The sequence below is a fragment of the Morone saxatilis genome, unplaced genomic scaffold (assembly GCF_004916995.1).
Source record: "Morone saxatilis isolate NCDOM2014 unplaced genomic scaffold, NCSU_SB_2.0 Contig9, whole genome shotgun sequence".
NCBI lineage: Eukaryota > Metazoa > Chordata > Actinopteri > Moronidae > Morone > Morone saxatilis.
This window is the reverse complement of record NW_023340268.1, coordinates 8,421,835-8,435,990: the sequence shown is the minus strand read 5'-3', so window position 1 is coordinate 8,435,990 and position 14,156 is coordinate 8,421,835. Positions and strand designations below refer to the sequence as shown.

Sequence of the window (14,156 nt, the reverse complement as noted above, 5' to 3'; positions counted from 1 at the left end):
ATCTCTCTGCTCAACATGCTGGCTCCTCTCCTGGTCTAACGTGGCGTTCAGCTCCTTTAGTTTCCTCTCCATTCGTCTCTGAGAACCCTGGATGCTGGTCTTCTCTCTGTATGGAGAAATTCAGAATATACAGTTAGAACAATGCAATACTTTGATTGACTTATTATTATTAATTCATATGTTTTACTGATGGGTTGAATGCTGGGTCCTCAGAATGTGATGTTGCTCTTTGTGACTGTGTATATATATATATATATACACAGTAGATGCAGGCTTGCAGTCATATGTAATGCCTGATGAGGGTTGCTTTACCAGAAAGTAGCATTTCCGTGTCGATAGTGTGCAGTTGCTGGCTGATTACTTAGACTCATAATAAATATATCACAAAAATAGGACTTCATATTTACAGTGTGTTCAGTCATACCTTTCTTCACTGCGGAGCCTCTCCTCCAACTCCTGAATTTTGTTTTCCAGCAGGGTTAATCCAGCTGAGGGCCGAGCCTGTCCCTCCATGTCTGCAACACGAGACTTCAACTCCTTCATCTGGGAGGAAAGTGGGACAGTGAGGTTGTTAAACCACCGATTTAGCAAAAAAGCTGTTTGAATGAATGCTTTGAATGTGAATTTGTGTGCATGTGCAGGCACTGGATGAATGAACAGTACCTGTCTCTCAATTAAGCTTTTGTCCATTTCCAGGTCATGTCTGGCCGAACGCTCCTGCATCAGCTCTGAACGAAGCTGGTCCACCTGAGAGGATAACGTGAGATAGGAGAGAAGAATGAAGAGACAGTGTAAGTAAATCTGTTATCAGATATACCATGACATAGAAATGCCTCCCTCTGGTTATTTGCATGTGTATTCAAATATTTTTATGCGGCACCTGATCTCTGCTACGTGTGATGCGGTCGTTCAGAAGCTCCACGCTGCTCCTCTCCTCATCCAGTTCGATCTCGATCGTTTTCATTTTATCCTGTGAACACAAACAGATACATATATTCTGTAACATGTTTCTTTTTTTGTGCTTACTCTGTTTGCTGACACCTCACTGCATCCCTGATTTACTCCCACCCAACTTTAGATTCCCCAGTTCATGAACTTTGACCCTGCAGGCTCACCTCCAGGGCCCTGATCTCCCTCGTGCGGTCAGTGTGGGTGCTCTTCTCTGTTTCTAGTTCGCTCTCTAAGTGTTTGAGACGGTTGTTGAGGAGGTCTCTTTCCAACTGGGCACTGTCTCTCTCCTCGCTGCACACCAGCAGCTCCTTCTTCAGACGGGAAACCTGAAAACAAGAAGGAGGGGACAACAATGCATGAATTTTACTTGAAGTCCACTCAGTTTCATGCAGTTTCTTGATTCAGTTTCTTCTTCGAAATCTCCCCAACATTAACTTATATCTGCATGCTCTTTCTCCTTACAGCCCTGTAACACTGAAAAACTTAATTACACGCTCACACAAATCAGCAAAAATGTATCACATAGAAATATTTTGCAAATAGCTTGTCACCTTACACCATATAGCCTAAAAATTTCTGCAAAATCATTTTAAAGGCAATACAAAGTAAATAAAAAGTAAATACAATTGGCTTAAGTTAAGTTTCCAATGCTAGAAGTTACTGTAGATGTTAGATGCATAGTATAGTGACATACTATGTGACTTTATGAGACTGTGCTTAAGCATCATGTTGATTTGAACTAAATGCTTTTAACAGCAAGCTAACATGCTCACAGTGACAATGCTTATAGCAGTAAATAGTAAGCTATGTTAGCATGCAAATCTAAAATACACACAAAGGAATGTCTTTATTTTGCAGATTTTTGGTCATTAACCAAAATATTTGACAAATATTTCAGTCTGAACCAACCCAACTGACATTGTCATTTTGTCATCCCTAAAAAGCATTTAAAAGGCCTTAACAGGTAAAGACAAACAAGCAAAAAGTTAAGTTATTTATTGTTGGAGTGATCTAGTATATTAAAGAACATGAAATACAAAAAAAAAAAAAAAAATCAAACTTCCCTTCCTTCACTAATCCTTTCTATTTTTCAATCCGTTCATCCTCACCTCGTCCTGCTGGACCTTGAGATTGCTCTGCGCCCTCTGAAGCTCAACCAGCCTCTCCTTGCTGTTGCGCTGGGCTTCCTGCAGGTCCTTCCTTGAGCGCTCCCTGTAGTCCTCCAGTTGTGCTTGCAGGGCGACCACCGACTGACGAGAATCTCCCATCATCAACTCCATCTGACAGAAAGAGAGAAATGGTGGTGGGCGACAATATCTCTACACATCAGCAAGCCAAGACATTGCTCTAACCCTAACAAACTCACGCACCTCTTTATTTATCTTCTCCAGGGCTCGGTCCAGCAGCCTCTTCTGCTCCTCCAGGTCACTCTTGCCCCTCCTCAGCGCCTCCCTCTCCAGGTCTCTCTCCTCCAGCCGCCGGGTCAACTCGTCCCTCTCCTTGCTCAGGCGGGTGGCTCCTCTCTTGGCCTCCTCCAGCTGAGTCTTCAGGGAGCGGTTCTCACCCTCCAGAGCTTCCACCGCCTCCTCAGCATCTGAGCTCTGCGGCGCACTGGAGTGAAGCCTTGTCTGGAGAATGAGAAAAGAACAATATTTACCACACAGCAAACCTGTTTGTCTTTTCACTCTGTATTGTTTTAGTGACAAATAATAAAGGGCTTTTCATTCAAAGTACAGTTAAACTTTACTGGTCGCTGCATACAAACTGGGAGGCTTTGCTCCGTATCCTTGACCTCTGTGGAGTTGTACTGGCTTTGCACCTACACCGATTTTTTGTCTAGGTTGTTCTCATGATCATTTTACATCAAAAGTAACAACATTGTAGCACTTAAAACAGCTGTAATACGTTGCAGATCCAACGCATACAGAGCACAACGCGCATATTATGTAAATTCATCTTCAGGGATTATTTTCTGAGCTTACATGTTTGAGTTTTTCTTTGGATCTAATTTATTTCACATTTCTCAGTTGAAAATAGAGTCTGCGTGGGAGGCCATTTCTTTTGTTCTTGTACAGTATGTCTGTTTGGATGATTTTGCATACGTTTGTGTGTACAGCTGTGTGTGTTTTTGTGTGTAGTACCATGCGGGCCAGCCTCTCTCTGAGGCGAGTGTTCGCTTCCTGGAGCTCCAGGTTGGGGCCGTGGTCCACCTCAGTCTTTCCTGAAGACACAACTGATGACTGTAGAGAGGAATGGATGAACGATATTATAAAAACCTGAACTTTTCATACATTAAATTCATCTCAAACGTGCTTGAGGTGTCTTTTTTGTAAAAACTGTCACTTCTTTTCTATAGATTCACCTCCTTTGCCTTCTCGAGTGCCTTTTCCAGCTCGTCTTTGTCTTTCTGCGACTGCTCCTTCAACCTGCTAATCTCGGACAGAAGCTTTGCCTCTTTCTCTCCGCTCGCTTTCTTCAGGGCTTGAAGTGCCTCCCTCTGCTCGTCTAACTCGCCGTTTTGTTTGTCCAGATCAGCGCGAGCCCGCTTCAGATCATCATGGCAACGCTGAAGCTCCTTGGGATAAGCAATCAGAGATGAATAATGTGTGTGTGAGAAAGAGGAATGTGCCAGGGTGCGAACAATGTGTTAATATGAGTATGGGGCATTCAAGTGTGCATTTGTGTATGTGTGCGTGCAAGAAAAATGAATGAAATTACTGAAGCTTCAGCCACAGGAAAAACCAACGGCTGTGACAGATTAAAAAGAATAAACACACTGTAAAACAGAGGAGATCAGTGCCTGCATTTCACCCACACAGTGAACATAATCTGCGTTCTGCCTCGTGACTGACATGTGAATTACCTCTGCTGAGGAACCGTTATCACTAGGTGCAGGCATTTGTTTCTTCATGGCGAGGAGTGAATCCTGAAGATCCTTCAGCTCGCTCTCAAATTCTTCCTTCTCCAAACGTGATTTCAGCAGCCTACGGAAAGAAAGTAGATGTTAAAGAACACATAGTGGTAACAGAGGCTCTATAAACTATTTACACACACACACACACAGACACTACAAGGCCATAAGCAAACATGTACACACACCAGAGATAGCAGTGACAAACGACAAAGAAAGCAAAAAGGGAGTAACACTACTGCACCAAACTACTTGTATCTTAAACTTAGATGCATCCCTTTCTCATTTATTCAAAATTAATTGTTTATTCGCAATTAAATCAACAAATGTCTCCTTTAGATTGGATGATTGAAAAAAAGACTGATCAATATAACAAATCAGTTAAGTCCATTTCTGTTGATTTGGATGTTGATTCATTTGAAAGGTTTGATATGATTGGGTTTATCATGGCTGGATTAATGTTAGAAAGGGTTAACTGATCTGATGATCAAAAACATCAGATACAAAATCCACTTTGATATGTGAGCTTTTCAGGGAGGGATTTTCAGGGAACATATTTCAAGTTCAGATTTGCTGATTTGAAACTAGGCTAAACCTACTCAAACCAAACACAGTGAGATTGATTTTCTCTCTCACATTGGACTGCTGACGTGCTTCCCGCTCCTGCCAAAGTAAAAGTCAAGCGAAAGAGTGCATGCATTAAAAATAACTCAAGAGAAATGTAATATTGTAGTTCTGAACCAAAAATAGTACCTTCAGTATTTCCACGTAGACTATAGTTTTACAGAACCCAAGTTTTAAGAGAGCACTTTAAAAGTCTTTTAACTAATTCTCCTGACTATACGAATATCAAATATGACTTTTACAAGACAATAAAGAGTAGCTGTGAATTTTAATGCCAGTTTCCAGAGATACGGTAGCCTTGCTGCTGATGGGTCTGTTTGCCTTTTTATGGATGCAAAGTAATGCCATGGCTCCGTAATCAGTTTAGTTCAGCATGAGAGCTTAGAGAAATATAAGCTTCCATCTGAGGTCTTTAAAAATTACTACTGATTTATCCACATATTCATGGTCTTTGACAATACTTAATGCTTATGTAGTGTTTTTTTTCAAGCCTTTGAAGTTAGATATGGAAAGAAGATAAGGTGTGTGTATTCAAAGCCCACAATTGATTCATAAAATTTAGAGAGGCTTCTGATGAGAGTAGCATCTATACAAAAAGTCACAAAATGCAGTAGTAAATGGTGTCATATCAGCACAAAGTATTTCTATTTTTCGTGTCATTTGTGGTAACAGGCTTACAAATGTGGTCGTTGATATTTGTTAAGGTGCCATCGTTTCATATGTGGTGAAATAAAGAACATTGCACAAACATACAACATATAGACACTAACTCCTGTGTGGTGTTGTCCAGCTCCTGTGTGGTGGCCTCCAGCTGCGTCTTCCACTGCTCTCCCTGATCTCTGCAGCTCTCCAGTTCTTCCTCCAGGGTCAGTATGGAGGCATTCACCCTCTCCCTCTCCTCTTCTATCTGGTCCTGGGACTGAAACATAGCCACACACACACAAAAAAATCATATAACGAGTGGTGGGAGTCCGTGTGTAAAAGGTTCACACTCCCAAATCTATCACATTCTTTTTAGTTCAGTTTCTCTTTGAAACACATGTTCAGCACTGGGGAACAGAAAAACAGAGATCTTTGGGCTTATGCCTCCATCAGCGTGTCTTCAACCTCTACTTCTACATAAAAAATAACACCAGAAAATATCAGACAAGATGGAGCCTGATCCGACTACTTTAATCCTCCTCTCGCCAAATAAATCACAGCATCAAAAGCAGCTGCCAGCCTGTCTGGTTATTTCCGGCTCTCTGGCTGCATTTTTCTTTTTTCCTGACACTGCTGTTACTGTTTCCCAAATTCAAAATGCATAATGATCTATTCCTGTATATACCTACAGTATATGCTTCAACTTCCTCTACACCACATCCTACAGTGCAGCACTACAAAAACAGTCCACTGGCGGAAACAGAAACTCTACAATAGAAATTCAACTGGAAAAGTTTTACATTGCAATCACAAGAAGCAAAATTCTCTTTTCTAACTCTGCACACTGTGCTTAGCCCAACCTTATAAAACCCTGACTCCGTGTTTGAACACTGAGTCAGGGTTTCCTGTGGCTTCATAAAAAAGAATGACAAGACAAAGCCTGGATGTATAATTGAGGCGGATGCAAGATCAAAGCACAATTTAACATCGCCTTCATAATAATGCATGCAGTATGTACAAACTGCCTGACAGGTATAACCTGAATGTTCTGCCACTACATCTGTACAAAGAGATCTTCTGAAAAGAAAAAGTGTTATATTTCTGTCTCAAGAGTTCATTAAAATAAAAGAAAATGTTTTAGTGATCAGAAACTAAGAAGAAACATGATTGCTGCATTGCAGGTTTTGCTGTAGCCGTCAAAGAGATTGTTAATGCGTCCTGGGTAATTGACTCTGCAGGCTGTAGTTTGACACTGAAACTATAACGAGAATAATCACATAAAAAAAGAAGTGAAAATGTGTGTTAGTGTGCAAGTTCATGTTGAATTCTAACACAAGTATCAAAAGCTAAAAATAAAACTCCTATTTTTCACCAAAACTGTTGAGAAATAAATCTAGCACACTGTGCTCACTTTCTTAAATTTATAAAGTGAGAATTTTCTGGTCAGTTTGTGATCCGAAGCGCCTGTCTACAAGACTTTCTGGAGTGCAAGAACTTTGTAGTAAAGAGAAAGAAAGAAATGTGCTAACAGATTTTCTCAAAGACACATAAAATGGAGCTTTTAGCTGACCCATTCTTTTTTAAGAGACGTTTATTAGCGTCCTGCTTGTTCTTTGTTCAGTTTATTGAGTCACTAGTGTTGGTTCAGTGACATCAGAGTTACTTAACCTTGTTTTAGTTTTACTGAACAAGTTACTCTCACTGAGATTAGAATCTCTTTTTTTCAGGGCTCATCTGGTCAAAAACAGACCGGGACATCCTACATCAAAGTAACTGCACATGTAGAGAGAAAAGTCAATATTCAGACGCATAAGGCAGCTGATAATCACACAGAGATCACAGAACTCACATCAAACCACCTGAACATTCTATAGTGTTGAATCTCTCTTTTACTAATCAATATTCTTGTTGTGTACCATTAGCTGGATATGAGAAGAGACAGTTTTCAAAGTCCCTTGGATTTTCCTTTTTTCAGCTGCAGTTTTTAGTCCTTTTATCTCTGTCCTCAGTGTTATATGTTCAGTTAACCACTACTGCACTACATTTCAAACCCCACAGCTGCTCTAACTTATGGGCAACAAAACAAGATAGCGTCCTCCACCTGTGTGACCTGCTCCATCGTTGTTCTCAGTTTCTCCATCTCCTGGCCGTACTGCTCCCTCAAGGCCTCCATCTCTCTGTCATGGCACTCCACCTCCTCCTTTAGCGCCCCCTTCAGGGCCGTCAGCTCTCGCTCCCGCTGGTGTAGAATGTCCTCCTGGCGATGGCGTAGCATGTTGGCCTCAGCCAGGTCTGCCTGCAGGGCGATCACATCCTGCAGAAAGAAAGACAGAGACAGTCAGACAGACAAGTAGAGGAGCAGTAAAATTTTATTTTGCGTGTCTGTGTGTGTAGGCTTTAATATATGTGAATGTAAGTACCGTCTGCAGTGAGTCTGAGTGAGGTGAGTTTTCTGAAACCCTCCTCAGCTCCTCCTGAAGCTCAGCCAGCTGATCTTCCTGTAGGCGCAGACGAGACTCTGCCACCTCTCTGGCCATACGCTCCTCGGCAAGTCTACACACACGGAAATACATTATTAATATTGCAATGCCAAACTCATTAACGAGCACATCACTCAGGCAATAGTGAAATGATCCTCTGACCAAAAATGCCACAGCAGCAATAACTGGAAGCATATTGTTGGCTGTTAAGGGCACACACTATACATGCAAAACCACACACACACACAGACACACAGACACACGCCCTTACTCATCATGGGCCTGCTGCAGCTCTTTCTTGTAGCGATTGAGTTGCTCCTGAAGCTCCTCGAGGTTCCCCTTTTTGAAGCTCCCACCAGATTCTCCCTAGTGTACCAAATACACACACACACACACACACACACACACAGAGAAAGAAAGTGTGTGAGAGAGATTGAGGGTGAGACACAGATAAAGAAGACAAAGACAGTACAAAGACAGAGAGAGGAGGACTGAAGACTTTGTAAAGTGTCACTCTCGACCTTGCAAATACATTATGCCCTCTGTATCATCTGAAACTTTAAAAGAAAGAAACCCTGCTTTGGATTCTTTGCCCTAGTTTCTGACAGTCAAAAAAATCTTTGGGAGTGCGCTAAGACATTGTCAAAAGAGACAGCCTCGCCACATTAACAACACTTTCTGAAAGGCTGCAGGGGAGCGGATCCGGAGCGTCGTTGCCCACACCGCTCCGCCATTCGTCAAGCCTCCCTCTTGCTGAAAATGAGGTATAAACGCAGCCTCTGCCCATGAAACCTCTCTTATCTTCCCACGCACTCATTACAGAGACGCACACACAGAAGCAGAAGAGAGAGACAAAGCGAGGATCACGGACGGTTGTGCTCCTCGGGAGACCTCTCTTTGCTGTTACTTATCAGTGATGGATTATGAAGATGTATGTTGTACAGATTTTTTTCATTTTCTTCTCGTTGCCTGCAGGACAGTTTGTAGATAATCCCGTTCTGGGACATTTCAGCTTCTCGCTGTCCTCACAAAGAGATATAATTAACAGAAGATAACATAATTGGGAAAAGTTCTTTTGAGGACTTTGAATGAATTGCATCAGCCGTATCTTTGTGTGTATTAATCACCCACAATAACAGTCCTGCCCTGCTTAATGCATTAGTAGTCTTAACACAAACACATATTAGAGGATGATGTGATCACATAATGCAAAGGAAATTTAATTAAAGCCTGCTCTAAAATAATAGCTGATTTGGTCTTGATCCAAGGGCTCTCTAGATAAATCTGAGGGGTCATGAGATGCTTGAAAGAATAGTGAAGCAGAAAAGAAATTTGGTTTATTTTTAGACATTTTTCTTACCTTTGCTTTTTTACCCTAAAGAATTACTGGATAATTTTACTGCTTCGGGGCCCTAACAAGTAGAGACTCAGAAAGGGAGAGGAGAAGATTGTTCCAAAGGGTTTTTTTTACCCTTTATTCTTATTTTCTATAAAAAAAATATCCTTAGTGTAACACTGGACTCTCCAAAATAATGTAACAACCACGGGGGATTATGTTATGCCCACAAATTTTAACTATCTCAGCTTTGTTTATGAGAAAACGCTAGTCTAACGTTAGGTCAGTTTTCCATGGTGTACGGGTCAAAATACTATAATACACATGAGCTTCAGCTGCCGTTGCTATGGAGAAGATGCCAGTTGGAGATGCGAATCACAGCATTTCTAAAATCAGTTTCTCATAATTCTTCCACTCCCTGTTAACATAATTGTAAGCACAATTGTTGGATGTTTCTTGCCGAAATGCATCTTGGGAGACGTAGTTAACTTTAGTTTTAACCTAGTAACTAGTTTTTAATTGCACTTCAACATTTCATCAAAGAACCAGATATTTTCTAACGCAACTGTTGATCTTCTCTACTGATATTTTTACTGGGCGAGTTTCATGCTGATTCAAGTTCCAAATGTACGTCACATGACATTGTCCATGCAAAAATTAAATAGGGAGACTTTTATTTACGGAGCCAGAAGCAACCAAAATATCTCCTCCTAAAATCTATTCAAATAAAACAACCTGTAAACATATGCAACCTGTTGCAAGAAGACATAGCTTTGTGTTTAAGGGGTGAACGAGTGCTTAAGTCCTTCGAGACTGATTGTGCTCACTCTCTACACAAACACACACGTATATCACTATCTTAAATGAAGGTAACCCAACACACCAGCATCTGATCCTCAATTAACCAGGTGAACAAACAGGGCGTGAGTACATTAACTCCATCACTCTCCCAGTGACACACATTACCTGGTAACACTGCATTAAATGAGTCAAAACATACCACAAGCACTTAGAAACAGCCTATGACATTAGTGACACAGAGGGAACGTGAACCATGCTTTACATTACACTTCAGTGAGTCAGTACACTTCCAAATGCAAAGAACTCTCTAAAATAAAAGGCTAGGCATGTAACAGTAGAATAATCTGGGTCTTGGTTGTATCTACACCCAAAACAATCTTTGGATGAGCCCTTTATAACACACACTCATTTGATCCAGCTCTGATCTTATATTTTGGCTTCATACAGACAAAAGCCAGTGTTTTGGTTTAGTGGCAGAGCTGGAGAATAAATAGCCTCAGGCAAAAACATCCTGCATGTTGATGCTGGCTGTGGATATTTCAGTAGCACTTCTGAAGAGTCTGAGATGACTGCTGGAGGACAAATTAGCCACTAAACCCACCAGAAAAGGGCCGCGTGGTTAGCATCATGAAAAACACAGCGGTTTTGTACAACAAGACTCCTTCGAGAAGGATCTGTCCCATCCGGCAAAGCCAACCCCCAGCTGGTGCAGGGTTCCAGTCCAACTCAATTATTGATGGCTCTCAATGACCGCGTCCTCAACACACACTGAGCCCTCAACAGCTTTCCTCTGCAGGTGCACCGTTGCCAAGAGACAAGACGGGCTAATAATTCACAGGCAGCCATGGTCACAAGTACATAACAAGGCATCATACATAATCAAGTACATGTAATATAAGAAGCTAAGGACACAAAGAATATCTTCTGTATGTAGATTTATGCAAAGGGTTGCAAATTAAGAGGAAGTAGTGCGCTCATAAAAACCATGGCAATCTATTTTAATAAGGTGTCACAGGAGCACAAAGGAGCAAAGATGGCACCAAAATTGACAGAGGAATACACAGCATGCTGCTTAATTTTCGCATGTTTTGGTCTGCCAAAAGAGGATCCTTGGAGACAAAGTGAAAGAAATAGAAACTTCATATCCTCAGAAAAGAGGACAGGCTGCCAACCATCTGTTAGCTCCATTACAAGAGCTGCTCTGTTGAGAAGAAGACTCATTCCAGACACCACTACTTTCCAACCATTTGTTTGACCAACATGCTGAAACTGCAAACCACAACAACTAATTGGATTACGTGTTATTATAAATTTGTGCAATGCTGGGATTTTTATTAATAGGAAAGACTGTAGGTTGGAAAACTGAATTAATTATGCTTTTAAGCAACTACTGCCACACTAGTTCAATTAAAATCACACAGCAGTTGTATTCAAATAAACTATGTCTCAAGGTTTGCACTAAAGATCTGGTCTATAATCAGGTTTTAAAGAAAAAGTTCGACATTTTGTGAAATACGCTTATTCGCCTTCTTTCTGAGAGTTAGATAAGAAGATCAATACCACTCTCAGGTCTGTATGCTAAATATGAAGCTACAGCTAGCAGCCGGCTTAGCTTAGCTTAGTGCATGTTAAGAGGCTGTAGCAGGCTGATTTTACTACCTTTAAACAGAGTCAGGCTAGCTGTTTCCACCTGTTTCCAGTCTTTATGCTAAGCTAAGCTAACAAGCTGCTGGTTGTACCACATTTTTACCTTATAGACACGAGAGTTGTATCAATCTTTTTTATTTAACTCTCTGTGAATGGAACTGCTTCATTTACTTTATGTGGTCAAATGAACATGAGCTTTTTGTCGTACCTTAAAACCGCCGGTTGTGTCATAGACGAGGTCGACCTTTGTTTTGAGGGTTCCCTCACTCTCACTGGTGCTAATCAGGTGGAAAAAACAGAGGTCAGAGGGGTTAGATTGGAAGAACACATGCATCCATACAGTAACAGTGACTCCAGCCATTCATTGTATGCGTGTAGGTTATTTACCCATCTTTAAGGATGTTGAAAATAGCTTGCTTAACTTGAGTTTCCTCCCCATTGAAGACCTCTTTGCTTTGACTCAGGCTCCTTGGAAGTATCTCCTTTAAATAAAGAGTAAGCAAAGTAAGACACAAAACAAAGAGACAATTTAATACAAGCAAATAACTCCTAACCTCACAATCACTCCTACTTACAGGCTTCTTTGCCACAGCTGGAGTGGTGTCCTTGGCAACAAACTTCCCTGGTGACTTAAAGCTCGGCTTGGGAGCCTCGAGTGCTGTCACCTTGGTAACGGATGCAGGGCTCCTTCCTAGGCTGCTGCTTGCTGGGGCAGATGACGTCAACAAATTGGAGGAGGCAGACAGGGGAGTAGCGTAGGGATTCGGAGTCGGGGAGCTGGGAGAGGGAAGGGAAACCTCAGACTGAACATCTTTTCTAGCATCAAGACTCCTGGACCGTCTGCGCTCATCAAACCTGAGCCGCTGCCTCGCTCCGGAGCGGCCCCTCGCCTGTGGGGCGCTGCCTGGCGTCCCACTGTTAAACTTATTAATGAGCTTGTTGATGGGAGCCAAGGAGTTGGTGTCGATTGCTGGGACGGGCTCGTCATCAGTTGATGCTGGAGGTGGAGGCTCCGAAGGGGTATTTCTACCCAGTTTTTTCCCGCTGTATCTCCCCAAAGAGCCAGAGAAACCAGAGCCATTTTGCTGGAACCCTCTTGGTCCCACAGCGTTTAGTTTGACAGGTTTCAGCCCTGCTTCATTATACTCATCCTTACTAGTCCAATCTTTGTTTTCATCTGCGTCACTGGCTTTTGCTTTGAGTTGGGGTACAGCTTTCGACCTCTCTGCCGGTCTTTCTCTGCCAGTTCCACCCTCCTCCTCCCCTTGTGTTCCTGCTTGACCGTCCCCAGGAGGTCTTTTGAGAGGGCTCCCAAAAATCTCCCCATCTTCATCCTCGGCCGCAGAAACAGGGGAGCGTGATGTACTTACAGCAGGGCTATAGGGGTTTGTGATTTCTGCCGGTTCTTTATTTACTTTGGGGAGGCTGTTGCAAGGTGAAGGTGGGCCTGAGCTGGGGGTGGGAGTGTTCAGCTGAACTCCGTAAGAGTCCCCTTTCTCGCCATCTTTCAGGACCACATAAGGCTGCCCAGAGATACCCTGAACCCGCACTGCCACCCCATACTTATTGGAAGGAGGAGTTGCAGTGTTGTTTCCTTTGGACTTATCAGGATAACCTCCACCTGTGTCATGGAGGTCCTTGATGAAGCGGATCTGAACGCCATAATCCACAAGAGGCTTCCTGTCAGTGGAGAGAGTGCTCATGTTGACTTCCTGGTTTCTGTTCAAACAGCCTGGGCGGACAGGGACGGGAAACAGCAGAAATGCAAATCATGTGAATCAGTGGAACAAGTTTTGAAAGCAATGAGAACTCTGGACATGAAATTCCCTTTAAAAAAACAGCTGCTGCTGTTAGGATGCACTGTTAAGATGTGCCTCAGTCCTTCTGGTTTTGCTGTTTTCGGGTTTAACAAAAATGAATCACTCCCTCAGATGTCCCCTTTTAACCTGCATGTGTCCCTTTGTATTACAGCAGTTTTCTTGGCTTTTGTATAGATTTTCCACTTCTTCCTACATGGAGTTACTGTGACTCGGCTAACATATCAGCTTACTGGTATATCTTGATGAAGCAGACATCTTCTCTGGCTGCTCTACAGGTTTAATTCTTTCTCCACCAGAATGAATTGTATTCATGCCATGTGAAATATGCCACTGGGGCACTGAGAAACTCTTTGTAAGGGTTGAGGCCTACTTTTTCAAGAGGGTGTGCTCTGAAGACAGAGAAAACAGAGAGCAGGAGTGTGAACGGGTGTGTGTGAGACACACAAACACACTGAAGTAATCGATATGTAGCCTCTAGTTTACAGAGGCATGCTGACTGTGTCGACGTTTTCACCCAGTCATTATTAAAGAGGCAAAAATGGACTTCGACTCATTCATTGAGTTTTTAGTATTTTGTATCAGATATTCAAACAAATGGAAAGCAGAGAGGGAGAGAGAAATCTAAATGTCGTTTTGACTTTGATATTGGGAAAACAAGGAACAAGGACCCTACTGTATGGGTGTGTAGCTGTTTGACTTGACATGGTGGGTATATTTGCACTTCTAGTGGCCAGTAACAAATAACAAAAAACCCTGATACTGACAGAGAAACACTTGTAAATAATGTGTTAAAGGGGAATTCCACTGGTTTTACACATAAAGGTCAGTTTGTCAGTTCAACAGTGTTAGCGAACACTGAGCCGTAAAGGGTGAGAAAATAACCCTGATGATGTAATCAGTGGTTGTTTTCTCAGATTGGCTTCACATTTATAACAGAAAGCTTG

At 42.2% G+C, this 14,156-nt stretch overlaps 1 protein-coding gene across 2 annotated transcripts in view; it reads right to left on the bottom strand.

Moving 5' to 3' along the window:
* Positions 1–14,156, bottom strand: part of cgnb (cingulin b) — a 20,469-nt gene that overhangs the window by 3,060 nt on the left and 3,253 nt on the right. Inside the window, exons 2-19 of one of the 2 annotated variants that reach the window (XM_035682029.1) lie at positions 11,968–13,124; positions 11,780–11,874; positions 11,601–11,670; positions 7,880–7,974; positions 7,549–7,681; positions 7,230–7,442; positions 5,257–5,405; positions 4,499–4,525; positions 3,815–3,935; positions 3,314–3,526; positions 3,093–3,191; positions 2,322–2,579; positions 2,061–2,231; positions 1,116–1,277; positions 881–970; positions 664–747; positions 425–543; positions 1–106 (exon numbers count right to left, since the gene is read on the bottom strand). In XM_035682029.1, the coding sequence (XP_035537922.1) occupies positions 1–106; positions 425–543; positions 664–747; positions 881–970; positions 1,116–1,277; positions 2,061–2,231; positions 2,322–2,579; positions 3,093–3,191; positions 3,314–3,526; positions 3,815–3,935; positions 4,499–4,525; positions 5,257–5,405; positions 7,230–7,442; positions 7,549–7,681; positions 7,880–7,974; positions 11,601–11,670; positions 11,780–11,874; positions 11,968–13,095 (3,333 nt within the window). In that variant the 5' untranslated portion in view covers positions 13,096–13,124. The remainder of the gene's footprint in view (positions 107–424; positions 544–663; positions 748–880; positions 971–1,115; positions 1,278–2,060; positions 2,232–2,321; positions 2,580–3,092; positions 3,192–3,313; positions 3,527–3,814; positions 3,936–4,498; positions 4,526–5,256; positions 5,406–7,229; positions 7,443–7,548; positions 7,682–7,879; positions 7,975–11,600; positions 11,671–11,779; positions 11,875–11,967; positions 13,125–14,156) is intronic. The other variant, XM_035682030.1, reaches the window with a different exon arrangement.